Raw genomic sequence first — 26,390 nt, 5'->3', positions numbered from 1 at the left:
TGTAAATTCCGGTTTGTTTAATTTGTTTGTAAGACAAGCCAGGTCAAATCAATTCAGCGTCCGAAAGAACGAAATCTCAGATTTTGTCATTAACCCAAAGATTTTTGAAACCGTACAACCCATCCGCATAGGAAAAAGGAAATTTGCAAGGAAATCTTGTCGCACCTCTATGGCAGAAGGGTGTTACCCTTCGCTTGCTTGGTCAGTGTTTCTTTAAAGTGCCACGAAAACTAAAACAATGCCCAAGCACTACAGAAAATAACCAATAAAAAGCCAAAACTTTGGCGAAAAAAGAAAAAAAAAATGTACTTACCTTAATGGTGCTGGCCATATTTGTTCAGGACCTCTCAGTCCTGGTAATACACACTGGTATAAATTCTAATATATATTTTTTCTGGACAGCAAGCTAGTTGAGGTTCCACTAAGCGGTGTTTGGAGCGGATGAGATTGTGCTAACGTTGGGAAGTGAAGTCAGCCAATAGCAGGAAGAGGTTTCTATTGGTTCTGGCCACCGCAACTCGAAGAAACAGGATATTTGGGAGAGAGGAGATAAGAAGGGCTAAAAACAATGTTGTTATTCTTGATGTGTGTTAGTAGTTTTTATTTTTAAGTAAGGATGTAAGGTTGTAGAGGGGAGACTGACTAAAGTCTGATCTAAGAGTAGGTTCTCTACTGAGGCAGGCAGATGTGAAGTGTGTGTGTGTCACACACATAAACCGGTGACAGGATGCAAATGTCTGATCATACGATCCATACTTGATACGCTTGCCTGCCATGTGCCTTTATAGATGGCTACAGTGAGTACAGCACCAACCTCTATTGCACAGAGCACTCAACACTGTTAAAATAATTTCACCACTTTAGAAAAAGGGGCATTTCAACATTACTACACTTAAACCATTTTTTAAATCAGGTTTAAGTATATTCCAGTATAAATTAACCTTTATAAACTCACTTAAATAACAGGTTACACGTATGCGTCAATTTAGTAGGCTACCTGCATAATAAACAGAAAAACTGAATGTCCACACAATGAATGAATATTTCATTGAATGGAGAATGAGATGTGAGCAGCCCGGCCCTCCTTTCTTCGGGGGGTCTGGTTGGGTCTGGATACTAGAGGTGAGAAAGCAGCAAACCTGAGCAGGCCTGATAAGGAGGTGAAGTCAAGGAGAAAGTCAAAGAGAAAGTAAGAGAGGAAATCAGAGCGCAGCCTGACATCCTGCTGCTGACCTCTGTCAAAACACACCCGTGACTGACCACCCCTGGTCCTGTACGTTGATTACACACACACATACAAAACACACACACACAAACAGGCAGGGGCAGACCCACTGCACTGTGACCTCTGATCTGTGACCACTCTCAGGTGTACAGTTGAACCACAGTTCAGACCAGAAAGCCCTCGAGGTAGTACTCCATTCAACTGACCACTGTGAGGCTCAGGGCCATAGCCAGGGTCAAAAATTCGGTGTCCTTATATGTAGCTAAAGCCGTGAGGTTCACAGTGTTTGTAAACCAATCGTGGCGTGGCATCATATCATTTACACAGAGGAATTATTTTCCAAGATGACGTAGTAGTAGGACGTGTGTGTTTGTCTCTGTCTTATCCCGTGTAAATTGCCGGTCTTTTTCGTATATATCTTCATCTCACTTTGTATCTACGAACTAAATATACTTTCCTGCAACCCGCCTCACCCAATGTGGTACGGATCAGCCTCACCCAGAGCATCAGACTGCTTCTCTAGATGGGCTATGTACAGGTGCAGTAATCTGTGAGCTGCTCTGACAGCTGGTGCTTAAAGCTAGTGAGGGAGATAAGTATTTCCAGTTTCAGAGATTTTTGTAGTTCGTTCCAGTCATTGGTAGCAGAGAACTGGAAGGAGAGGCGGCCAAAGGAAGAATTGGTGTTGGGGGTGACCAGAGATATATACCTGCTGGAGTGCGTGCTACAGGTGGGTGCTGCTATGGTGACCAGCAAGCTGAGATAAGGGGGGACTTGTAGATGACCTGGAGCCAGTGGGTTTGGCGACGAGTATGAAGCGAGGGCCAGCCAACGAGAGCGTACAGGTCGCAGTGGTGGGTAGTATATGGGGCTTTGGTGACAAAACAGATGGCACTGTGATAAACTGCATCCAATTTTTTGAGTAGGGTATTGGAGGCTATTTTGTAAATGACATCGCTGAAGTCGAGGATCGGTAGGATGGTCAGTTTTACAAGGGTATGTTTGGCAGCATGAGTGAAGGATGCTTTGTTGCGAAATAGGAAGCCAATTCTAGAAATAACTTTGGATTGGAGATGTTTGATGCGTGTCTGGAAGGAGAGTTTACAGTCTAACCAGACACCTAGGTATTTGTAGTTGTCCACATATTCTAAGACAGAACCGTCCAGAGTAGTGATGTTGGACGGGCGGGCAGGTGCAGGCAGCGATCGGTTGAAGAGCATGCATTTAGTTTTACTTGTATTTAAGAGCAATTGGAGGCCACGAGAGTTGTATGGTATTGAAGCTTATCTGGAGGGTTGATAAGTGTCCAAAGGGACAGAAGTATACAGAATGGTATCGTCTGCGTAGAGGTGGATCAGAGACTCACCAGTAGCAAGAGCGATATCATTGATGTATACAGAGAAGAGAGTCGGTCCAAGAATTGAACCCTGTGGCACCCCCATAGAGACTGCCAGAGGCCCGGACAACAGGCCCTCCGATTTGACACACTGAACTCTCAGAGAAGTAGTTGGTGAACCAGGTACTACGCACACCTGTGAAGAGGGAACGCAACACCCTGCTACAACTCAACTCCCCATGAAGTAAAAGAGGTATGGGACTGTGGGTGCGAGTAAAGATGACAAAGGCAGAGAGTGGTACCGTTTACAAGGAATTCATTCTGTCACACGGTAATAGGGGGAAAAGTGGCTGGACGGAACCAAAGCAAAGAAAGTAAATCTCAAAGCCCTTTCTCCTACCTTACCTGCCTACCCACTATTTACCTAATTTAGCATCACCTGGTGCCCTTACCAAAATACAGGGGGTGGTCCGCCCAGGTCTTACCTAGTGTGCCTAGACAGTGAATATACTACGGGTATATGTATATGTCCGCGGGCCTCTTGCCTAAACACTCCCTAGTTACCTTCCCCTTCCCCCCTGGGAACAAATTAAACAGAATTTTACAAACAATTTCACAATCAAAAACAGTGCTTTTGTCATAGACATACCTTAGTAGGACCGGCTACAAAATACTGGCAACAAATTATACCACTGCGCAACAACGAAAACAGGACATACTAATCATCTCCCTCTGAGAACAACCAACACATTATATAACCCACAGCCATCAGCCTCCTCTCTCAGCAATCATCTCTCTATAGCACAATCAAACTCTCTCCTGAGCAACAGAACACTTGCTTATATAGCTTCAGAAGGAATTGATAATTGGAGACAGCTGTGTCCTGACGAGGGGGCGGGGTCAGCTCTCCAATCAATGGGGGCCAACCAATCAGCTGCTTGGGGAGAATTCAGGAAGCCTAGGGAACGTAACACCAGGCGAGGCAATCATTTGAGAAACCAAGGCTATCAAGTCTGCCGATGAGGATGTGGTGATTGACAGAGTCGAAAGCCTTGGCCAGGTCAATGAATACGGCTGCACAGTATTGTTTCTTATCGATGGCGGTTAAGATATCGTTTAGGACCTTGAGCGTGGCTGAGGTGCACAAATGACCAGCTCTGAAAACCAGATTGCATAGCGGAGAAGGTATGGTGGGATTCGAAATGGTCGGTAATCTGTTTGTTGACTTGGCTTTCGAAGACCTTAGAAAGGCAGGGTAGGATAGATATAGGTCTGTAGCAGTTTGGGTCAAAAGTGACCGCAGCTGCTTTCCAATCTTTGGGAATCTCAGACGACACGAAAGAGAGGTTGAACAGGCTAATAGGGGTTGCAACAATTTCGGCAGATCATTTTAGAAAGAAAGGGTCCAGATTGTCTAGCTCAGCGGATTTGTAGGGGTCCAGATTTTGCAGCTCTTTCAGAACATCAGCTGACTGGATTTGGGAGAAGGAGAAATGGGGAAGGCTTGGGCGAGTTTCTGTGGGGGGTGCAGTGCTGTTGACCGGGGTAGGGGTAGCCAGGTGGAAAGCATGGCCAGCCGTAGAAAAATGCTTATTTAAATTCTCAATTATAGTGGATTTATCGGTGGTGACAGTATTTCCTATCCTCAGTGCAGTGGACAGCTGGGAGGAGGTGTTTTTATCCTCCATGGACTTTACAGTGTCCCAGAACTTTTTTGAGTTTGTGTTGCAGGGAGCAAATTTCTGCTTGAAAAAGCTAGCCTTGGCTTTTCTAAATGCCTGTGTATATTGGTTTCTAGCTTCCCTGAAAAGTTGCATATCACGGGGGCTGTTCGATGCTAATGCAGAACGCCATAGGATGTTTTTGTGTTGGTTAAGGGCAGTCGGGTCTGTAGAGAACCAAGGGCTATATCTAATGCTGGTTCTAAATTTCTTGAATTGGGCATGCTTATTTAAGATGGTGAGGAAGGCTTTTTTTTTTTTTAATAACCAGGCATCCTCTACTGACGGGATGAGATCAATATCCTTCCAGGATACCCCGGCCAGGCCTTGAGCTAGCCTTGAGCTATGCCCATATACCAGCTAATTCTTGGGCTACAATACCTTCTTTGCCAATTGGCCTGGACCCTTTATTGTCGACACGGAACCCCGCAGATCCATCACGACTGGACTGCCGACGTGATCGCCCGATTTGGTCTTAACAGGCTATTCTGTTACGATGTTGCCGAAAAACCATCTACTATCCCCGGCCCGCTATCTTTTCTGAACGCTGTGTCTCCTGCTTGCATAGTGTAGCAGTGACTACTGAACGGCACCCTGACTCACCTATTGCTGCTCTTTTGACCCTACGATCACTCGGCTACACAGCTGATGCCCCCTGGACTGTTTCAATAACACGGTACCTCATTTTGTTTACCTGTCGGCCCCAGCCTCGAACTCAGGTCCTGTATGTACCTAACTGACCCGCTCTGTCCATTCATCGCCATTTACCCATTGTTGTCTTAGCTCTCCTGATCAACACCTGTGATTGCTTTATGCCTCTCTCTAATGTCAATATGTCTTGTCTACTGCTGTCTTGGCTAGTTCTTATTGTTTTATTTCACTGTAGAGCCCTCAGTCCCGCTCAAAATGCCTTAGATGGCTCTTTTGTCCCAACCCACACACATGCGGAGACCTCACCTGGCTTAACTGGTGCCTCTATCATCACTCAACGCCTAGGTTTACCTCCACTCTACTCACATCCTACCATACCACTGTCTGTACATTATGCCCTGAATCTATTCTACAACGCCCAGAAATCTGCTCCTTTTATTCTCTGTCCCCAACGCACTAGACGACCAGTCCTTATCCTACTCCTCCTCTGTTCCTCTTGTGATGTAGAGGTTAACCCAGGCCCTGTAGCCCCCAGTTCCACTCCTATTCCCCAGGCGCTATCATTTGTTGACTTCTGTAACCGTAAAAGCCTTGGTTTCATGCATGTTAACATCAGAAGCCTCCTCCCTAAGTTTGTTCTATTCACTGCTTTAGCACACTCCGCCAACCCTGATGTCCTTGCCATCTCTTCAGAGTTTGTACTGTTAGGTGACCTAAACTGAGATATGCTTATCACCCCAGCAGCTACATTTGCCCTCAATCTCACCCAAATTATCAAGGAACCTACCAGGTACAACCTTAAATCCGTAAACACGGGCACCCTCAGATATCATCCTGACCAACTTGCCCTCTAAATACAAATACTGTCTTCAACTAGGATCTCAGCGATCACTGCCTCATTGCCTGAGTCCGTAATGGGTCCCCGGTCAAATGACCACCCCTCATCACTGTCAAACGCTCCCTAAAACACTTCAGAAGCAGGCCTTTCTAATCGACCTGGCCCGGGTATCCTGGAAAGATATTGACCTCATTCCGTGAGTAGAGGATGCCTGGTTGTTCTTTAAAAGTGCTCACCATCTTAAATAAGCATGCCCCATTCAAAAAATGTGAATTAAGAACAGATATAGCCCTTGGTTCACTCCAGACTTGACTGCCCTTGACCAGCACAAAGACATCCTGTGGCATACTGCATTAGCAGTGAATAGCTCCCGGGATATGCAACTTTTCAGGGAAGTCAGGAACCAACATATACAGGCAGTTAGGAAAGCAAAGGCTAGCTTTTTCAAACAAATTAGCATCCTGTAGCACAAACTCCAAAAAGTTATGGGACACTGTAAAGTCCATGGAGAATAAGAGCACCTCCTCCCAGATGCCCACTGCACTGAGGCTAGGAAACACTATCACCACCGATTAATCTACAATAATCGAGAATTTCAATAAGCATTTTCCTACGGCTGGCCATGCGTTCCACCTGGCTACGGTCTTCCACCCGCCCGCTCGTCTAGCATTACTCTGGACAGTCCTGACTTAGAATATGTGGACAACTACAAATACCTAGGTGTCTGGTTAGACTGTAAACTCTCCCTCCAACATCTCCAATCCAAAATTAAATCTAGAATCTGCTTCCTATTTCGCAATAAATCATCCTTCACTCACGCTGCCAAACATACCCTCGTAAAACTGACTATCCTACCGATCCTTGACTTCAGCGATGTAATTTACAAAATAGCCTCCAACACTCTACTCAGCAAATTGGATGTAGTCTATCACAGTTCCATCCATTTTGTCACCAAAGTCCCATATACTACCCACCACTGCGACCTGTATGCTCTCATTGGCTGGCCCTTGCTTCATATTCATTGCCAAACCCACTGGCTCCAGGTCACCTATAAGGCAGGGCTTTACCTAGCAAAGACTTATCTCAGCTCACTGGCCACCATAGCAGCACCCACCTGTAGAACGTGCTCCAGCAGGTATATTTCACTGGTCATCCCCAAAGCCAACTCCTCCTTTGGCTGCCTTTCCTTCCAGTTCTCGCTGCCAATGACTGGAACAAATAGCAAAAATCACTGTAGCTGGTGTCTTATATCTCCCTCACTAACTTTAAGCATCAGCTGTCAGAGCAGCTTACACAGCCCATCTGTAAATAGCCCATCCAACTACCTCATCCCCATGTTGTTGTTCTTTTCTCCTTTGCACCCCAGTATCTCTACTTGCATATTCATCTTTTGCACATCTACCACTCCAGTGTTTAATTGATCAATTGTAAATATTTCACTACTATGGCCTATTTATTGCCTCACCTCCTAATCTTACTACATTTGCACACACTGTATATAGATTTTTCTATTGTGTTATTGACTGTACGTTTGTTACTCCCATGTGTAACTCTGTGTTGTTTGTGTCATACTGCTTTGCTTTATCTTGGCCAGGTCGCAGTTGTAGTATTTTGTACCAAAACCAACAAACATATGATAGCACTTTTAACTTGTGTTACAAGTATTATTGGTGGGTGTGCATTTTTGGGAATGTCTTTTTTACGGTCTATGGGTGTACATTTTGTAAGACTGAAATGTTGCAATTATTTTGCGTATTGTCTTTCAACAGATGATCACAAGATGTACCCAAATAGCATTAAGAAAAACAGGAGGATGTTGTGTTGCTCAAATTGTGCTGGTTTTCACAAGTTTCTGCTGTTTGTTGTTGCATCACCAAATGAAGTAATACTATGAAGTGTGTGAGAATCTCCAACAGCCAAATTAGGCCTACATCTATAGTCTTTCATTTTATTTCAGTTTTCAGTCTCTTTCTCTCTCTTTCTCCCTCCTCCCCCATCCATATCTCCTGTTGTCTGACTGGTTTTATGGCCTCCTGCAGGAAGTCTGTAGGATGTGACCCCTGTTCTCCTCTCACACTAAATCTAGGCCACCCAACAATGCTGACACACACACACATGTACACACGCACACACACACACACACACACACACACCTCAACCATCCCAACCCTCCACCTCACCAAATCCCACCCATCCTACCTCTAGTACCCATCACCCAATACCACCATACCCCCTCACTCCCCTCTTCCATATACATCTCCACCTTATCTCCCTCACCCCATCTCCAGCCTACTCTCCATCCACCCCATTTTCGGCATACCCCCAGTCACCCCCTACTCTTGTACCCTCCACCCCATCACCAGCAGTCATGACCTGGAAGTGCTAACTCCACAGGGGGCTGGGAAGCCATGCTTCTCCCTCTCATAAGAATGTCCTGTACTATATGCTCACAGACACATGGGGGTTAGTGTGGTGGCAGCTGAACAATAGAGGAAGAGTGTGAGGTGCTTGGTCACATGCTGGGTATTTGTGGATTATAGAGCACTTGGGCACAGGGCTAATACATAATCCCCTATTAACGGCTCCATCTACAGGCAGCTTGGCGAAACAGCACCCAGTACACAGGCAGCGTTCCTAAAATGTGTCTCAATCACAGGAGGTTGGTGGCACCTTAATTGGGGAGGACAGTCTCATGGTAATGACTGGAGCAGAATCAGTGGAATAGTATCAAGCACATGGTTTCTATGTGTTGCTCTGTTTCAGCCATTATTATCAGCCATCCTCCCCTCAGCAGCCTTCACTAGTCTCAATGGTATGCGTCTCTGAAAAGTCGTCCATGTAAGTAGGTGAGGTAAAAGTGTAGCCTGAGAGAAACATATTTACATTTCAGGCCGTGTTAAGGCTCTAACGATCTACCTTTCTCTCTTTCTCCCTCTATCAATGAATGATTCCCACTCTGAATCAAGCTACATAACTTATTCTCTGTTTACCTCCTACTGGAGCTTAATAGAGCTTCTCCTTTGAACCTCATCTGATGTAAACTACTGTAAACAGTGGAAGGTTGCTCTCTAACGTTCAACCTAATGGCCAGGTATGTGTGCCTCTTTTGGCACAGGGATCATAAACTCCATTAACAGTTGGCTGGCTCCTAGAGCGCCACCATCACTGTCTGGGAGCGAAGGGTTGAACAGATCTCAGTCTGTGTGCTGGTAGTCTGCCTGGTGGTCTAGCTGTAATAGCCCTGTGGGGAAGCAGGTTGGTCCCGAGAGTGAGAGCAGGAAACCAGCATCCCTCCACCCTCCGACGTACACTACATGCCCGGCGGGCACTGGCTTTTATGGAGATACCTACAGCATGGGTAGTAGTACACCTATTGTGATGCTTTATAAGCGTGTTTATGACCTGTCGTTAACATTAGTAAGGCTCCTAAGTGGCGTAACAAATTGTGCATAAACAATGTGCAGGTTAGATTACAGTTCATGCCAAGTATTATAATTCTGGAACGGACGACAGAGTTAATGGCTATATCATGCTAGTATGCATTGGTTTTCCTATTTACTGCAGTATTACTTCAGCAGCAATCACAATAAAAAGTAAAGACGTGACCTCCCGGTTGGCGCAGTGGTTAAGGGCGCTGTACTGCAGCGCCAGCTGTGCCACCAGAGACTCTGGTTTCGCGCCCAGGCTCTGTCGTAACCGGCCGCGACCGGGAGGTCCGTGGGGCGACGCACAATTGGCCTAGCGTCGTCCGGGTTAGGGAGGGTTTGGCCGGTAGGGATATCCTTGTCTCATCGCGCACCAGCGACTCCTGTGGCGGGCCGGGCGCAGTGCACGCTAACATTGGTGCGGCTGGCTTCCGGGTTGGATGGCGCTGTGTTAAGAAGCAGTGCCGCTTGGTTGGGTTGTGTATCGGAAGACGCATGACTTTCAACCTTCGTCTCTCCCGAGCCTGTACGGGAGTTGTAGCGATGAGACAAGATAGTAGCTACTAACAATTGGATCCCACAAAATTGGGGAGAAAAAAAATCACAAAAAAAAAAGTAAAGACGTAAAAAATACTTTCTGCCCAGGATCTAAATAAACAACAGCCCAGGATCTAAATAAACAACAGCCCAGGATCTAAATAAACAACAGCCCAGGATCTAAATAAACAACAGCCCAGGATCTAAATAAACAACAGCCCAGGATCTAAATAAACAACAGCCCAGGATCTAAATAAACAACAGCCCAGGATCTAAATAAACAACAGCCCAGGATCTAAATAAACAACAGCCCAGGATCTAAATAAACAACAGCCCAGGATCTAAATAAACAACATTTCAGAGAATGTGCATCAAATTTAAGAGCAGCTTTTGACTCTCGAAAGCCAATGTGTGAGAGCTTTGAGCTCAATGCATGAAATGCACTGTAAGAAAAAAAAAGTTATCAACATGATTTGCTATTAATATATAAAACAAAACCGATGGGCATGTATCATTTCCATTTAAGAACAGTATCATATACACAATAAAATATGATGACAAATGAATTCTAACCATTAGTTTCCCTCAGGCCAGCTCTTTCTCGGTTCTTAACCTCAGTAAAACGCTGACTGAGCACGGTCATCCCGCCAGCCCAGAAGTGTTCCTTTTGAAGCTGAAGGAGTGAAAGGGGACATTTAAGGATCACTTACATCTAAACACAGCCTAGCAGTATCCTGCAGCAGCACTGCACAGATGCTCATTTAGCATTCCACAGCCTCCTGTAGCATTGCCTTCATACAGGGGGAGGGAGGGAGAGAGAGGAGAAAACACCATATGATTTGAATTAATCACCGTGGCCAGACAGTTATATTAAAAATAACATTTTTTCCCCCTGCTTTCGGTCACAATGGTTCGTCTGTTGCTTGACAAAACACTGGCCTGAAGCTGACGGTATAATGGGCTATGGGCGCTTTCTGTTTTTTTTTCTGGCAACTCACACAACCGTCATGCGTTTTCTATTTGACAGGATTGGACGACACAGGGAACCAGTCACAGCACAGGCTGTATGGACCCTGCCCCTGAAGTGATAGGATAAGGTTTTAGACACAATACCTTGCAACTCATTCCTAATACAAACAAGGTTTTGTACACAGTAGGTTTGATCGACTGATAATACAACATTGCACGTGTCCTTCCACCTACATTGATTTAATAGGAGATATTAAGCCATGGCTATTTCAAAATAAGCACAGATCAGGCTTTTCTATGTATACCCCATAAAAAGTGTCCCAAATATGGCCTTGCAGGTCACAGTGTAGGCCTGATGCTTGCAGTCGAGTTGTAATAATAGAAAAGGGCTCAAGTAAAAGTCAACCAGTATAAACCTACTTGAGTAAAAGTCAAAAAGTATTTGGTTTTAAATATACTCAAGTATCAAAAGTAAATGGAATTGCTAAAATATACTTAAGTATCAAAAGTAAAAGTATAAATAATTTAAATTCCTTATATTAAGCAAACCAGGCGGCAAAATGTTTGTATTAAATATATTTTATTTTATTTACAAATAGCCAGGGGCACACTCCAACACTCAGACATTATTTACAAATGAGGCATTTGTGTTTAGTGATTCCGCCAGATCAGCGGCAGAAGGGATAACCAGGGATGTTCTGTTGAATTGGACCATTTTCCTGTCAAAATTTATGATGGAGGGGGCATCATGGTTTGGGGCTGCTTTGCTGCCCCAGGGCCTGGACAGCTTGCTATCATCAACGGAAAAATGTATTCCCAATCTTATCAAGACATTTTGCAGGAGAATGTAAGGCTATCCGTCCGCCAATTGAAACTCACCAGAAGTTGGGTGATGCAACTGAACAACGACCCAAAACACAGAAGTAAATCAACAACAGAAGACAATACACCTTCTGGAGTGTCCTGACCTCAATCCAATTGAGATGATGTGGCATGACCTTAAGAGAGCAGTTCACACCAGACATCCCAAGAATATTACTGAACTGAAAAAGTTTTGTAAAGAGAAATGGTCCAAAATTCCGTAATGCAGGTCTGATCCGCAACTACAGAAAACATTTGGTTGAGGTTATTGCTGCCAAAGGAGGGTAAACCAGTTATTAAATCCAAGGGTTAACATACTTTTCCCACCCTGCACTGTGAATGTTTAAACAGTGTGTTCAATTAAGACATGAAAACATATACTTGCTGGTGTGCTATTAGTTTAAGCAGACTGTGTTTGTCTATGGTTGTGACTTAGATGAAGATCAGATCTAATTTAATGACCAATTTATGCAGAAATCCAGGTAATTCCAAAGGGTTCACATACTTTTTCTTGACACTTTACATATGAGATGAGTAATGCGAGATGTGCAAACATTCTTAAAGTGGCTTTATTAAAGTGACTAGTGTTCCATTTATTAAAGTGGCCAATGACATCAAGTCTGTAGGTAGGCAGCCAGCTCTGTGCTAGTGGTGGCTGTTTAACATAGGTATTCTTCTTGTCCAGCTAGGGCAGTGTGATGGCGATTGCATCGTCTATGGATCTATTGGGGTGGTAAGCAAATTGAAGTGGGTGTAGGGTCACAGGTAGGGTGGAGGTGATATGTTGGTCAGATGTACCAAAAGGAGGGCGGGGGAGGGCCTTGTATTCATCGCGGAAGTTAGAGTAGCAATGGTCGAGCGTGTTACTCGCTCGTGTACAGCAATCGATATGCTGATAGAAATGAGGTAGCCTTGTTCTCAAATTAGCTTTGTTAAAATCCTCAGCTACAATAAATGCAGCCTCAGGATATATGGTTTCCAGTTTGCATAAATTCCAGTGAAGTTCCTTGATGGCCGTCTTGGTATCCGCTTTCGGGGGGATATACATGGCTGTGATGATAACCGAGGAGAGTTCTCTTGGGAGATAATAAGGCATTTGATTGTGAGGAATTCTAGGTGAGGTGAACAAAAGGACTTGAGTTCCTATATGTTTTTACAATTACACCATGAGTCGTTAATCACAAAACATACACCTCCGCCCTTCTTTCTTACCGGAGAGATGTTTATTCCTGTCGGCGCGATGCACTGAAAATCCCGTTGGCTGTATGGACTCCAACAGCATGTCGCCAGCTAGCCATGTTTTTGTGAAACAGAGTATGTTACAATCCCAGATATCTCTTTGGAAAGCAACTCTTGCCCTGATTTCGTCGACTTTGTTAGCTAGGGACTGGACATTAGCAAGTAATATACTCTGAAGTGGTGCGTGGTGTTCTCGCATCCGAAGACTCACTAGAAGACCGCTCCAGCACCCTTTACTCTGGTGGCATTGTTTTGGTTCAAATGCCCTGGGAGGTGCAGACAAAGGATCCGCTTTGGGAAAGTCGTATTCCTGGTCGTAGTGCTGGTTGTGCTGGTAAGTTGACGTCTCTCTGATATCCAATAGTTCTTCACGGTTGTATGTAATAACACTTAAGGTGTTCTGGGCTAACATGTAAATCATGTGCCTATGAACCTGAGTTGTGCCTATGAACCTGAGTTATACTGTTTTGCCCTAGCAGGAAGCCCACTGTGAGCAGTTCATCCTCAGCTCAAATAGAAATATCGCTGTCCAGTTTACCTCTGATAAGCCTCCCAGTAAAGCAATAAAAACAATCAAGAATCCCAGGAAAACTCTAAAAATACCCCACATTAACATGTGTAGCCTAAGAAACAAGGTTCATGAAATCAATAACTTGCTAGCAATATAAATCATTCATAAACTGGCTATCTCTGAACCTCACTTAGATCATTCCTTTGATTATAGTGGTTACAATACAGCATCTATAGAAGAGACAGGAATGCCTGTGGAGAAGGTATTGCTGTTTATATTCAGAGTCATATTCCTTTAAAGCTTAGAGATAATCTCATGTCAAATGCTGTTGAAGTAATATGACTACAGGTTCACCTGCCTCACCTAAAGCCTATTCTTGTGGGAAGTTGCTATAGACCACCAAGTGATAACAGTATCTGGATAATATGTGTTAAATGATTGAGAATGTATGTATCAACAGAGAGGTATATTTACTAGGTGACCTAAATATTGACTGGCTTTCATCAAGCTGTCCACTCAACGAAAAGCCTGCAACCTGGTTCAGGTTATCAGTCAACCTACCAGGGTATTTACAAACAGAGCATGAACTAAAATCATGCACTTGTATTGACTACATCTTTACTAATGCTGCAGAAATATGCTCTAAATCAGTATCCACACCCATCGGATGTAGTGATCAAAATATAATAGCCATATCTAGGAAAAACAAAGTTCCAAAGACTGGAACTAAAAGAGTGTATAAGCGATCATAGAAGTGGTTTTGCAATTATTCCTATGTTGAAGATGTGAAAAATATTTGTTGGTCTGATGTGTGTAATGAGGAACATCCTGGCGCTGCACTTGAAGCATTTATGAAATTTCTTCTTCCGGTTACTGACAGCCATGCGCCCATAAAGAAACGGACTGTTAAAATGGCCAAATCTCCATGGATAGATGATGAATTGAAAAATGTAATGACTGAGAGGGATGAGGCTAAGGGAATGGCAAATAAGTCTGGCAACACAGCAGATTGGCAAACATACTGTGCAGTAAATTGATAAATCACGTAAGTAAACAAAAAGAAGAAGAAACTATACTATGGAGCAAAGATATGACATAAAAAATGATAGTGAAAAGCTCTGGCATACCTTAAATAACTCAGCTTCATCGAGGCTGTTGGCTCATTCATAACAAAGCCCTTTGCTATTGTCAACTACTTTAATAACTTTTTTGTTGACAAGATTTTAAAAACTTAGGCATGAAATGCAGACAACAAATGCTGAGCCCTCATGTTCATGCATAACGGACCAAAAAATGAGTGACAAGCATTTGAATTATTCAAAGTTAGTGTGGAAGAGGTGAAAAAAATGCTATCTATAAATAAGGACAAACCACCTGGAACCGACAACCTGAATGGTAAATTACTGAGGTTGGTAGCGGAATACTTTGCGACTCCTATTTGCCACATCTTCAATTCAAGCCTAGAATACGAAGTATGCCCTCAGGCCTGGACGGAGGCAAAGGTAATTCTGCTGAACAAAAATAGCAAAGCACCCTTTAACGCAATAGACGTCATCAAAGTGCACAACAGAACAGTGTACTGTCTACACTCGGTTAGTTGTTTTTATGAAATAGTTTTCATTAAATCGTGTTTAATCATAGCTAAAGTTTGTATTGCTATGGGTTCAGCGATGCGGTCAGCCTTTACGGCTGGGACCGCAAGTTTGTGTCCCAGATTCCTGTTAAGTAACAGGTAGCTGCTGCCACCATGGAAACGGAGCAGGCTAACGCTAGCAGTGCTAGCCTAACGGTGTTTATATCCACGGCTGGGAACAAATGCTTCAGGTGTGAGATGATTTCCACACAATAAAAAGATTAAGATAAGGTGGAACTGGAAAATGGACAGGGATTTGTCTGCCCTAAATCAGCTTGCATCACCATCAAGCAGCTTAGGGAAGAGATCCTCCGGCTGTTAGCTAGACTGGGAGAAAAGGATAAACTGCTTTCTAAATACACCGACCATGCTGTAACCCAGGCAAACCGAATCTCAGTTTTAAATGTCTTCTATAGCAAAGCCGTCGATCTGTTCCAATCCAACGGACCGATGTTAAGATCAACGCCGCGGCTCATGGGAGATTGGACACTCACAAGGTATAGGAGATCAGAGAGGAAGTCTGGCCACCCATCATCTAGCCAAGAAGATCCAATTCAGCTATCAAACACTTTTGCCCCACTTGAGACGGTCCTACCAGCCACGGGAGTCAGCATGGATCATGGGTGTATACAGTCCCTTCGGAAAGTGTTCAGACCCCTTGACTTTTTCCACATTTTGTTTAGTTACAGCCTTATTCTAAAATTGATTAAATAAATACAAAATCCTCATCAATCTACACACAATACCCCATACATTTTTGCAAATGTACTAAATATAAAAAAACAGAAATACCTTTACATAAGTATTCAGACCCTTTGCTATGAGACTCGAAATTGAGCTCAGGTGCATCCTGTTTCAATTGATCATCCTTGCGATGTTTCTACAACTTGACTGGAGTCCACCTGTGGTAAATTAAATTAATTGGACATGATTTGGAAAGGCACACACCTGGCTATTTTAAATTTTATTTCACCTTTATTTAACAAGGTAGGCTAGTTGAGAACAAGTTCTCATTTGCGACCTGGCCAAGATAAAGCAAAGCAGGTCGACACATACAACAACACATGGAATAAACAAACATACAGTCAATAATACAGTAGAAAAAGTCCATATACAGTATGTGCAAATGAGGTAGGATAAGGGAGGTACGGCAATAAATAGGCCATGGTGGCGAAGTAATTACAATATAGCAATTAAACACTGGAATGTTAGATGTGCAGAATATATGTATACTGTATATATATATATATATGAAGACTCAGGCTGTAACGTAACAAAATGTGGAAAAGGGAAAGGGGCTGAATACTTTCCGAATGCACTGCACCAACAGCCGGCGGCCGCCCAGTGGCACCCTCCCCCACGGTCACCGCAGTTCAGCAGGTAGCTTCCTCATCGGATTCCATCATGACCACCATCATTGTGGGCAACTGGTGAGATATTTTGGCCTGCCTACGATCTGTGGACCAATCAAGGTCCAGTCAACCAGGAGCCCGTGTCCATGACATCAACTCTCTCCTGCCCACGGTTCTGGCCAACTACTCCAATATTGACCTTCGTTTTAGGCAATCTGAGGAACGACTACAAAAGAAATGTAAACACCCTCGCTAGCACAGGAAAGAGAATAATTTTCTCTGGCCTCCTCCCGTGCTACCGAAGGGGTTCAGAACGTTTTATCAGACTCTTTGCCCCGAACGAGTACCTGAAGAAATGACAGGAATGTCTCTTTTTGTGACAACTTTGATTTGCTGTGGGAGCAACCAGCACTTTTTTTAAAGAGACGGGATTCACCCTAATCACAGGGGTTCCAGGATTATTTCCAGCCACATTGCAAACTGTTTTCGAGACTGACAGACAGGGTCTGGTTGTGCTAGTCTAGTTCTCCCTGTCAGAAAAAGCAACAGAAGACTTGGAAAGCATATCAACTCCTGTAGAAATGGCACTACGGTTATTGTGAGTAACCTAATTTATGTTCCTTTAACTCCGACCTCTAGTGAGTTTATACAAACTGTCATCTCCTACCATTCTGTTAGATTGGAGACATGAAAACATGGTTGTAACCTTAATAATTTGGTTGTTATTCCATTGGTTACCTCGAGGCAGATGCCCCAGGGGAAGAGTGGCCACGCTCATTGAATATGCTGCTTTTAAATGTTAGAGCAATCACTAGTAAAACCGTTCTCATGAAAGACCTCATTACAGAGCGCAAAGTTGATTGTATGTTTCTCACTGAAACATGGCTGTCATCAGACTGTAGTGCAACTCTTATTGAAGCCTCCCCCCGGACTACAGCTTTTCATACTAACTGAGAGCATTTTTACTAATGCTCTCAACTGTAAGAAGATTTCGTTTGGCGACATTGGGTCTTTTGAGCATCATGCTATACTGTTTAAATGTCAGGCACCAGTGCTGGCCATAACCCTGTATAAGCCACCAAAGCACTGCCCCACTTTTTTTACTGATTTATCTTAACTATTGTCTATTGTCCTTGAGAACTATAATAAAACCATTGTGTTGGGCGATTTTAATATTCATGTTGACAAAGAGACTGACTCCAAGGCCATTGAATTTATGAATCTTTTGAGCTCTATAGACTCTATCAAACACTTTACTGGGCCCACCCATAACCGCGGCCATTCTCTGGACCTGGTTATTACCAAAGGATTTTCTAGTGACATATCCTTTATTGTTGGTGTAGCTTTTTCTGATCACCACTGTCTATTTTTTACTACCTTGCTACCCATAGCACATGGTAATACTGAAAGCATTATTAAGAAATGCTATCTTACCTCTGAAGTTGCTACAGATTTCATTGAGTGTATGAACAATACTCCACCACCTATGCTGCCTTCCTCTTGTATTGATTTATTTGATAACTTTAATAGCAAATTACAGTCAACCATTGATGCCATAGCTCCAGTAAAGTTGTAAAAGGCCACATCCAAATGGAGGATGAGTGAGGAAACGAATCAATTAAAAAGAAATTGCAGAAAGGCAGAGTGGAAGTGTAGAAAGTCAAAGTTCCAGGTCCATTGTGATATTCTGAGAGCAACTTGGCATATATAACAAGACAATTAGAAATGCCAGACGGGCTCATTTTTCTAACTTGATCACTACTAATCAGAATAATGAGAGAGTGCTCTTCTTGACCATTGATGGCCTGATAAATCCTACCCCCTCAAACCTATGTGAACTTTCCTCCACATCTAAATGTAATGAGTTTGTGGCATATTTCAGAGAGAAGATATCCAACCAATTCGGCTGGGTATGAGTCAAGGAAGACCTGATGACAAGTTTGATGATATGTGCCCTAGTCCACCACGCAAAGGCACTATGGATTTATTTTCCCTGTTTCACCATAACAGTTTTAGTGCAGCTTCTTCAGATATGCAATTAAAAACCGTTAGGAAGAAGGTGGTGGGGATATGATGGAGAAGGCAGGTAGAAGGTTTAAGTTGTGATATCACTTTCCTGAGCAAAGTATTAAATAAAGCCATGACTAAATGGACCTCTGCCACCCCAGGTAACTAAAGCTAGCATTAAAACCAGAGTTTCAAAAACTGATAAAAGAACATCTTACAGCACATTTTCTATTGTATTTTGCATTGTATTATGTATTGCATTATGTATGCGAAATGTGGTTGGATACGACTGTAATATTATGTGGTTGTCTCGCAAAGATGAATGCATTAGCTGTGGGTTGCTCTGGGTGGGAGCACCTGCTGAATGGCTAAATTATAATGTAAATGTAGTGCTATGTATGTATATTATGTATTTGATTTGTTGTGTTGTTTCCTGTTTTGACCCCAGGAAGAGTAGCCGCTGCCTTGGCAGCAGCTAATTGGGGATCCTAATAAATACTAAAATACTAAAGCAATTTTTTTTTAATGCTCTACATGCTTCAGCACTCGAGGGGTCCCATTCTGTGAGTATGTGTGGCCTACCACTTTGCAGCTAAGCCATTGTTGCTCCTAGACATTTCCACTTTACAATAACAGCACTTACAGTTGACCGGGGCAGCTCTAGCAGGACAGAAATTTGATGAACTGACTTGTTGGAAAGGTGGCATTCTATGATGGTGCCATGGTGAAAGTCACTGAGCTCTTTAATACGGGCCAATCTACTGCCAATGTCTGTCTACGGAGATTGCATGGCACTGTGCTTGATTTTATTCACCGGGTGTGGCTGAAATAGCCAAATCCACTAATTTGAAGGGGTGTCCACATACTTTTGTAGTGTAGATTCTTGAAAGGGAAACATTCTTCTCTACTGGCCAGTCTGGAGTAGATACCTATGAGTCTACCTGTGTTATCACAAGGGCAGAGACCAAGGCAGACTGCCTGCCACGCTGTGATAGATTTCATTTGGCCACACCCAGACCACTGGCACGCTAGCCCTCTATGAGTCACGCCACAAGACTTTCGGGGTCAAGCCACAGAGCAGGAAATCACCGCCAGAAAGAATGTCCATGGCCAGGAGGGGAGAGGGACAGGATTCCTGCCTTCTCGCGTCACTGTGCCAATTTATACTACATACTCAGCCAGGACCAAGTCAACAATAAACAACGGATTTAGTCCTGTATTGCCCTGAGCGGGTTATGAAGTATGATATTATAAATATGGTATGATGATGAAAGCATCAATGGTCCATTGTCATGTGTCCATAGATACTTTTATATTTGGTGGCAACCTACGCATAAGCCAAATGTGCAAACAGACAATCAAGTCACCAATACCAAAAGGTTCAATACATTTGAGTGCATGTCAGACATTATTTCTTTATAATTGTGATTTATTATTTTAAGAAATACAATTCCTAAAGACTATACATGTTTATTAATGACTTATAACACCTTTATAAACCCAATATAGACCATACCTGAACAGTAAATGTAACCAAGACATAAGTATTGAGGGAATGATTTGACATTGAAGATCACACTGTAAAAAGCTCCAACATAGGGTGGTGAGCCCTCAAACAAACAATCCTTGCTAGAAGACAAGCAGCAACATAGGGTGGTGAGCCCTCAAACAAACAATCCTTGCTAGAAGACAAGCAGCAACATAGGGTGGTGAGCCCTCAAACAAACAATCCTTGCTAGAAGACAAGCAGCAACATAGGGTGGTGAGCCCTCAAACAAACAATCCTTGCTAGAAGACAAGCAGCAACATAGGGTGGTGAGCCCTCAAACAAACAATCCTTGCTAGAAGACAAGCAGCAACATAGTGTATCAGCCACAACAAAAAGCCCTTCTTCCCAACCCCAACCAAACCCAACCAGTGGGATTTCCCAGAACCTCCAGTCCAGTCTATCCCTCTAGCTGTCTGCCGGGACACTACCAGAAACTCCAATAGTAATTTGGCGTGCAACCTGCTACAGGCTGGCTTCCAGACAGGGCCTCTGCCTTGGTCCATCGCGCCATGCCAGGAATGAAGCACTTAATGGTTTTTAGCTGATTGGGGCCGGCGGGGCCCTGAGACACTACACACAGTGTGCTGAGCACTTGGAACCCTAAGTGGGACAGCATCAGTCATCCTGATTGTGGAAATAAACAATAATTCCTGACTGCTGCTGTTGTTGCTTCTGGTCCTAACAGACTGGCCCAGCCTGTGCTTGTGCCTGTGCCTGAGCCTGGACCCAGAGCCTGCACACTGACCCTAGAGAGACTCTGAGGTTTAATTATGCTCTTCGCATCCATGAAACCAGAAGTTTGTGCTGCCAATTAGGTAGAAAATGACTGGGAAATACTATTGTATGGAGGATGGAATAGCTACATCTAGTTGTTAACGTATAGGATTGTAGTTTATGGTCTAGTTATTCCACTGTGATTGGACAGGACTACGTAATAAATTGAGAATCCTAACTTGAGGCTCACAACTCTCCCATTGACATCAATGAATGATATCCACAAAATGTGAGTTACTCAAGCATATCTGACACTAGGATCTATCCCTGTCTACATTTATTATCATGATAACGTTTTCCATCCATTGACACAAAAACATTCACAGCTACACTGCCTATGCATGCATGGCAGTACAGGCTACATGATAGGATCTATTTCAGAGAAAAAAATAATTAGCTCACTGAAGAACTGTGGCATTAATTTGAGACCTTTTATATAGGTGACTGAAAATAGCACAGGAAGCCAGAGATCTGTCTAACAGACCAGAGACTACCTTCCAGGTCTCCCTCTGTCTCACACAGGAACAGATAAAGCAACCTGTGTTCTCTAACCCAGTGCCTTACACAGGACACACAGACTGAGAACCTTCCATGCTTGTATTGATAATGGAGAAGCAAAAGAGTGAGAGAAACAGACAGGGTGAGAGACAAAAGATGAGAGAAGAATAAAAAGAAAGATCAGAGAGGAGAAACTGGGAAGCAACTGGGAAGAGGACATGAGGAACAGGACAAGACATGAGAGAAGAAGAAGGAAAAGACAATGAGAGAGGAAATAATGAAAGAGTGGGAACAACAAAGTAAACAGGGGAGATTAGTCGAGAGAGCAGAGAAGAGATAAAAAACAGAATCTAAGAGAGGAGGAGTGTGGGATCGGTTACCTCTGTGCGCTGCGAAGCCCTGTCTGTTTCTCTCTCTGTCTCCAGCTGCCAAGCTGAGCAGCACATCTGGCCTGGCTGCCTTGCTGCCTGCAGCCGGGGCTGTGCACACATGTGAGTGCGTGTGTCAGCGCCTCTGTCACAACTTGGCAACCACTCCGGCCCCGCGCCGAGGCTGCCGGGTAACAAATGACTGAAATATCTACCCAGCTTTGCTCCACATGCCTGGCCTGCACAGAATTTAAACGAACGTGACCAGACCACAAGTTTGCTTCTACCCTATACTCCCCCTCCTTAGACTTAAAAAACACACACGACCGAAAAATCCAAATACAGAAAAAGAGAGAGAGAGAGAAAGAGAAAAGGGCTATGGTCGGATCTCCGCACAAATACAATTCCTGAATGCCAGATTTCTTGGAACGGCTGGTGTGGCTTCTGGCCCGCTCCTCTTTGTCGGAGTGTCTGAGTCCCCGCAAAACACAGGATCAACCTTGTAGAAAAAGCCCATGGAGTTGGTGGAATAATCCTTTAATTCATGGCCACTTACGCAGCTGGGCCAGGGGCACTTTAATTAGGTCAGGTGGAAATGTCCGACAGATCTCATCCCCATAAAAGGAGGAAAACGCCATCGCCCGATCTCGCTGCTTTCTATTCCTTAACTCTGTCTGCTCCAGAAGTTCTCGAAATTGAGCCTAATACAGTGGCCTGAAACGCATAGTTTACAGGGCACATCAGGCCTGCAAGTCACATTATATGCTGGCTTGCAAAGTCATGTGTAATTCCTATTGGATTTCAACAAGAGTGAGGATACCCAACAATTAGAAATTGTATTCACTCACAACCTTAATTCAGAATGACTGCCAGAGTTGGGAAGACTTAAGATATCAAATTGAATCAAAGGGTATTGGTCACATACAGTTTACCAGCTGTTATAGCGGTGCAGCAAAATGCTTTGTTATTAGCGCCTAACAATGCAGTCAAATGTCAAACAATAACAATTTTAAGAAAAATACAACACAGAGGCAAGAAATCAATGACGGAGGGACTAATCCAATTAACAACCCAAATAACACTGTAGCAGTATCAAAATGCAATCAATACATACAGTACCAGTCAAAAGTTTGGACACCTACTCACTCAAGGGTTTTTCTTAATTTTTTACTATTTTCTACATTGTAGAATAATAGTTAAGACATCAAAACTATGAAATAACACATATGGAATCATGTAGTAACCAAAAAAGTATATTTTAGATTTTTCAAAGTAGCCACTTTGCACGCTCTTGGCATTCTCTCAACCAGCTTCACCTGGAATGCTTTTCCATCAGTCTTGAAGGAGTTCCCACATACGCTGAGCACTTGTTGGCTGCTTTTCCTTTACTCTGCAGTTCAACTCATCCCAAACTATCTCAATTAGCTTGAGGTCGGGTGATTGTGGAGGCCAGGTCATCTGATGCAGCACTCTCCTTCATGGTAAAATAGCCCTTACAAAGCCTTGAGGTGTGTTAGGTCATGTCCTGTTGAAAAACAAATGACAGTCCCACTAAGCGCAAAACCAGATGGGATGGCGTATCACTGCAGAATACTGTGGTAGCCATGCTGGTTAAGTGTGAGTTGAATTGAAGCACCCCCACACCTCCTCCTCCATGCTTCACGGTGGGAATCACACATGCGGAGATCATCTGTTCACCTACTCTGCATCTTACAAAGACACGGCGGTTGGACAGGCTGACCAAAGGACAGATTTCCACCGGTCTAATGTCCATTGCTCATGTTTCTTAACCCAAGCAAGTGTCTTCTTCTTGATGTCTTTTAGTAGTGGTTTCTTTGCAGCAATTCAACCATGATTCACTGAGGCCTGATTAACACAGTCTCCTCTGAACAGTTGATATTGAGATGCGTCTGTTACTTGAACTCTGTGAAGCATTGATTTGGGCTGCAATTTCTGAAACTGGTAACTAACTTATCCTCTGCAGAGGTAAAACTGGGTCTTCCTTTCCTTTGGCAGTCCTCATGAGACAGTTTCATCATAGCGCTTGATGGTTTTAGCGACTGCACATGAAGAAACTTTCAAAGTTCTTGACATTTTCCAGATTGATTAACCTTCATGTCTTAAAGTAATGGAATGTAATTTCTCTTTGCTTATTTGTGCTGTTCTTGCCATAATATGGACTTGGTCTTTTACTAAATAGGACCATCTTCTGTATACCAACCCTACCTTGTCACAACACAACTGATTGGCTCAAATGCATTGAGGAAAGAAATTCCACAAACTAACTTTTAACAAGGCACACCTGTTCATTTAAATGCATTCCAGGTGACTACCTCATGAAGCTGGTTGAGAGAATGCTAACAGTGTGCAAAGCTGTCAAGGCAATGGGTGGCTACTTTGAAGAATCTCATATTTGGATTTGTTTAACACTTTTTTAGCTACTACTGTATGTGATTCCATATGTGTTATTTCATTGTTATGTCTTCACTATTATTCTACAATGCAGAAAATAGTAAAAGAAAGACCCTGGAATGAGTTGGTGTGTCCAAACTTTGAGTAGATACAGTGCCTTCAGAAAGTTTTCACACCTTAACGTTTGCCCCATTTTGTTGTTACACAGCCTGAATTTAAAATGGATTCAATTGATATTTTTGTTGTCACTGGCCTACACACAATACCCCATAATGTCAAAGTGGAATAATGTTTTTTGAAATGTTCAAATTAATTAAAAATTCAAAGCTGGCTTGAGTCAATAAGTATTCAACACCTTTGTTATGACAAGCATGAATAAGTTCAGGAGTAAACATTTGCTTAACAAGTCACATAATAAGTTAATATAATAAATAATGTATTCACTCTGTGTGCAATAATAGTGTTTAACATGATTTTTGAATGACTACCTCATCTCTGTACCCCACACATACAATTATCTGTGATATGTAAGGTTGGACCCTGGTGCAGAGATGAGACCAGACGAGGAATCAGTGGTTAAAGATAAACATAATAATTTACTGAGCTACAGTAGTAGGATCACAGTACACTTTAAAAAAAATTAATAAACACTAAATCTCAGCCAGCCAGCCAGCCAGCCAGCCTGGCAAAACACTGGATCATTGTTATTCTAACTTCCGCAACGCATATAAGGCCCTCCCCCGCCCTCCTTTCGGAAAAGCTGACCACGGCTCCATTTTGTTGCTCCCAGCCTATAGACAGAAACTAAAACAGGAAGCACCCGTGCTCAGGTCTGTTCAACGCTGGTCCGACCAATCAGATTCAACACTTCAAGATTGCTTCGATCACGTGGACTGGGATATGTTCCGCATAGCTTCGAACAACAACATTGATGCATACCCTGATTCGGTGAGCGAGTTTATTAGCAAGTGCATCGGTGATGTTGAACAAACAGAGTCTATTAAAACATTCCCCAACCAGAAACCGTGGATTGATGGCTGCATTCGCACAAAATTGAAAGCGCGAACCACTGCTTTTAATCAGGGCAAGGTGACCGGAAACATGACCGAATACAAACAGGGTAGCTATTCCCTCCGCAAGGCAATCAAACAAGCTAAGCGTCAGTATAGAGACAAAGTAGAGTCACAATTCAAGGGCTCAGACACGAGAGGTATGTGGCAGGGTCTACAGTCAATCACGTACTACAAAAGAAAAACCAGCCCCTTTGCGAACCACGATGTCTTGCTCCCAGACAAACTAAACAACTTCTTTGCTCGCTTTGAGGACAATACAGTGCCATTGACACGGCCCGCTACCAAAACCTGCGGGCTCTCCTTCACTGCAGCCAAAGTGAGTAAAACATTTAAATGTGTTAACCCTCGCAAGGCTGCAGGCCCAGACGGCATCGCAGCCGCACCCTCAGAGCATGTGCAGACCAGCTGGCTGATGTGTTTAAGGACATATTCAATCTATCCTTATCCCGGTCTGCTGTTCCCACATGCTTCAAGAGGGACACCATTGTTCCTGTTCCCAAGAAAGCTAAGGTAACTGAGCTAAATGACTACCGCCCCGTAGCACTCACTTCCGTCAACATGAAGTGCTTTGAGAGACCAGTCAAGGACCATATCACCTCCACCCTACCTGACACCCTAGACCCACTCCAATTTGCTTACCACCCCAATAGGTCCACAGACGATGCACTCGCAATCACACTGCACACTGCCCTAACCCATCTGGACAAGAGGAATACCTATGTAAGAATGCTGTTCATCAACTACAGCTCAGCATTTAACACCATAGTACCCTCCAAACTCATCATTAAGCTCGAGACCCTGGGTCTCGACCCCGCCCTGTGCAACTGGGTCCTGGACTTCCTGACGGGCCGCCCCCCAGGTGGTGAGGGTAGGTAACAACATCTCCACCGCGCTGATCCTCAACACTGGGGCCCCACAAGGGTGCGTTCTCAGCCCTCTTCTGTACTCCCTGTTCACCCATGACTGCGTGGCCATGCACGCCTCCAACTCAAACATCAAGTTTGCAGATGACACTACAGTGGTAGGCTTGATTACCAACAACGACGAGACGGCCTACAGGGAGGAGGTGAGGGACCTTGGAGTGTGGTGTCAGGAAAATAACCTCACACTCAATGTCAACAAAAAAAAGGAAATGATCGTGGACTTCAGGAAACAGCAGAGGGAACAGCCCCCTATCCACATCGATGGGACAGTAGTGGAGAGGGTAGAAAGTTTTAAGTTCCTTGGCGTACACATCACAGACAAACTGAAATGGTCCACCCACACAGACAGCGTGGTGAAGAAGGCGCAGCAGCGCCTCTTCAACCTCAGGATGCTGAAGAAATTCGGCTTGTCACCAAAAACACTCACAAACTTCTACAGATGCACAATCGAGAGCATCCTGTCGAGCTGTATCACCGCCTGGTATGGC

The 26,390-nt window shown here is 43.7% G+C and overlaps 1 protein-coding gene across 6 annotated transcripts in view; it reads right to left on the bottom strand.

Annotated features, from left to right (window-relative positions):
- LOC115105693 (transcriptional regulator Erg-like) overlaps window positions 1-26,390 on the bottom strand; it is a 71,560-nt gene that overhangs the window by 21,863 nt on the left and 23,307 nt on the right. For 3 of the 6 annotated variants that reach the window (XM_029627991.2, XM_029627992.2, XM_029627994.2), the window contains exon 1: window positions 21,507-21,632. The exons of 1 other annotated variant lie outside the window; for it this stretch is intronic. In XM_029627991.2, the coding sequence (XP_029483851.2) occupies window positions 21,507-21,617 (111 nt within the window). In that variant the 5' untranslated portion in view covers window positions 21,618-21,632. Of the gene's footprint in view, window positions 1-313; window positions 649-21,506; window positions 21,633-26,390 lie in introns of those variants that run through there. 2 more of the 6 variants (XM_029627995.1, XM_029627996.2) reach the window with 1 other exon arrangement.

The sequence above is a fragment of the Oncorhynchus nerka genome, linkage group LG10 (assembly GCF_034236695.1).
Source record: "Oncorhynchus nerka isolate Pitt River linkage group LG10, Oner_Uvic_2.0, whole genome shotgun sequence".
Classification (NCBI taxonomy): Eukaryota; Metazoa; Chordata; class Actinopteri; order Salmoniformes; family Salmonidae; genus Oncorhynchus; species Oncorhynchus nerka.
The sequence above is the reverse complement of the archived record's forward strand: the minus strand, read 5'-3'. Positions and strand labels throughout refer to the sequence as shown.